The sequence below is a fragment of the Hippocampus comes genome, unplaced genomic scaffold (assembly GCF_001891065.2).
Source record: "Hippocampus comes isolate QL1 unplaced genomic scaffold, H_comes_QL1_v1.1 C16893656, whole genome shotgun sequence".
NCBI lineage: Eukaryota > Metazoa > Chordata > Actinopteri > Syngnathiformes > Syngnathidae > Hippocampus > Hippocampus comes.
Window position 1 is genome coordinate 1 of NW_017840685.1, and position 1,128 is coordinate 1,128.

The window sequence follows — 1,128 nt, forward strand, 5'->3', positions numbered from 1 at the left end:
CCGGACAGGTTCCTGCTGAACCCGGCTGCTCTCTCCAAAGATCACATGGTCCAGTTTCGCTTCTTGGGTATCCTGATGGCGGTGGCCATCCGCACGAAGAAACCTCTAGACCTGCATCTTGCGCCGTGGGTGTGGAAGCAGCTCTGCTCCATGCCACTGGGAGAGCCCGACCTAGAGGAGGTGGACCTCCTCACCTTCCGCACCTTACAAGGCATTCTGCACTTGGAAAACAGCGGCATCACAGAGGAGAATTTCCATGTGGTGAGATGTCTCAATCTGTGGATCAGTTGTTCCTTCCGTTTTCAACTGCCAATCCAAAAAAGAAAAGTGTGACTTACCTAACGCACACACACAGACAAAAAAAACAGTTTTAGTCTCGGACTAAAAATAAACGAAATGCTGAGCAGAAGGAACATTTAAAAAAAAATCAAAGTTGTCATCTCAACCTCAAATAACTTTCTCACTTGGTTTAATGAATGTTACGGTGTATCTTTGTGAAGATGATTCCACTGGATTCGTTCGTGGCCCACAGTGCAGACGGAAGGCTGGTGCCGGTGGTTCCCGGAGGCCAAAACATTTCCCTTAACTTTTCCAACCGCACGGAGTATGTGGAGAGAGCGTTGCAGTACAGACTTCATGAAATGGACTCTCAGGTTTGAAGCAAAGACGGTAGTAGCGATGCGGCTTTGGTTACTTCCCCAATCGGCGTTCACCAGCGGATATCATTTGTGCAGGTGGCATCGGTCAGAGAGGGCATGTCGGCCATCATCCCCGTTCCGCTCCTCTCACTGCTGACCGCCCAGCAGCTGGAGCAGCTTGTGTGTGGCTTGCCCGAGGTGTCGGTGGAGACGCTGAAGAAGCTGGTGCGCTACCGTGACATCGCGGAGAGCCACCAGCTAGTGGCCTGGTTCTGGCAGAGCTTGGAGGAGTTTACCAACGAGGAGCGCGTGCTCTTCCTTCGCTTCGTCTCCGGCAGGTCCCGGCTGCCGTCCAACCCGGCCGACATGACGCAGAAGTTCCAGATCATCAAGGTGGACCGGGTGAGTTTGGGCTGAAAGATGCCTGATGCCCCAAAAACGGATAAAAAAATACTTTGTACTTTTCAGACTTTTGACCAGTCAAAAAAAA

The 1,128-nt window shown here is 51.5% G+C and overlaps 1 protein-coding gene across 1 annotated transcript; it reads left to right on the forward strand.

Moving 5' to 3' along the window:
- The first annotated feature begins 9 nt into the window (after window positions 1-9).
- Window positions 10-1,070, forward strand: LOC109509419 (probable E3 ubiquitin-protein ligase HERC1). Its single transcript, XM_019859270.1, has 3 exons — window positions 10-261; window positions 501-653; window positions 735-1,070. Exons 1-3 carry the CDS (start codon window positions 46-48, stop codon window positions 1,053-1,055), a joined length of 690 nt encoding a protein of 229 aa, XP_019714829.1. The 5' UTR covers window positions 10-45; the 3' UTR covers window positions 1,056-1,070.
- Window positions 1,071-1,128: the final 58 nt, after the last annotated feature.

What these genes read in the sequence shown, in the direction of transcription:
- LOC109509419 (XM_019859270.1), top strand. Translation starts at nt 46, where the DNA reads ATGGTCCAGTTTCGCTTCTTGGGTATCCTGATGGCGGTGGCCATCCGC. An exon ending in CAGAGGAGAATTTCCATGTG is followed by an intron (nt 262 to 500) that starts GTGAGATGTCTC and finishes ATCTTTGTGAAG; the next exon opens with ATGATTCCACTGGATTCGTT. An exon ending in TTCATGAAATGGACTCTCAG is followed by an intron (nt 654 to 734) that starts GTTTGAAGCAAA and finishes TCATTTGTGCAG; the next exon opens with GTGGCATCGGTCAGAGAGGG.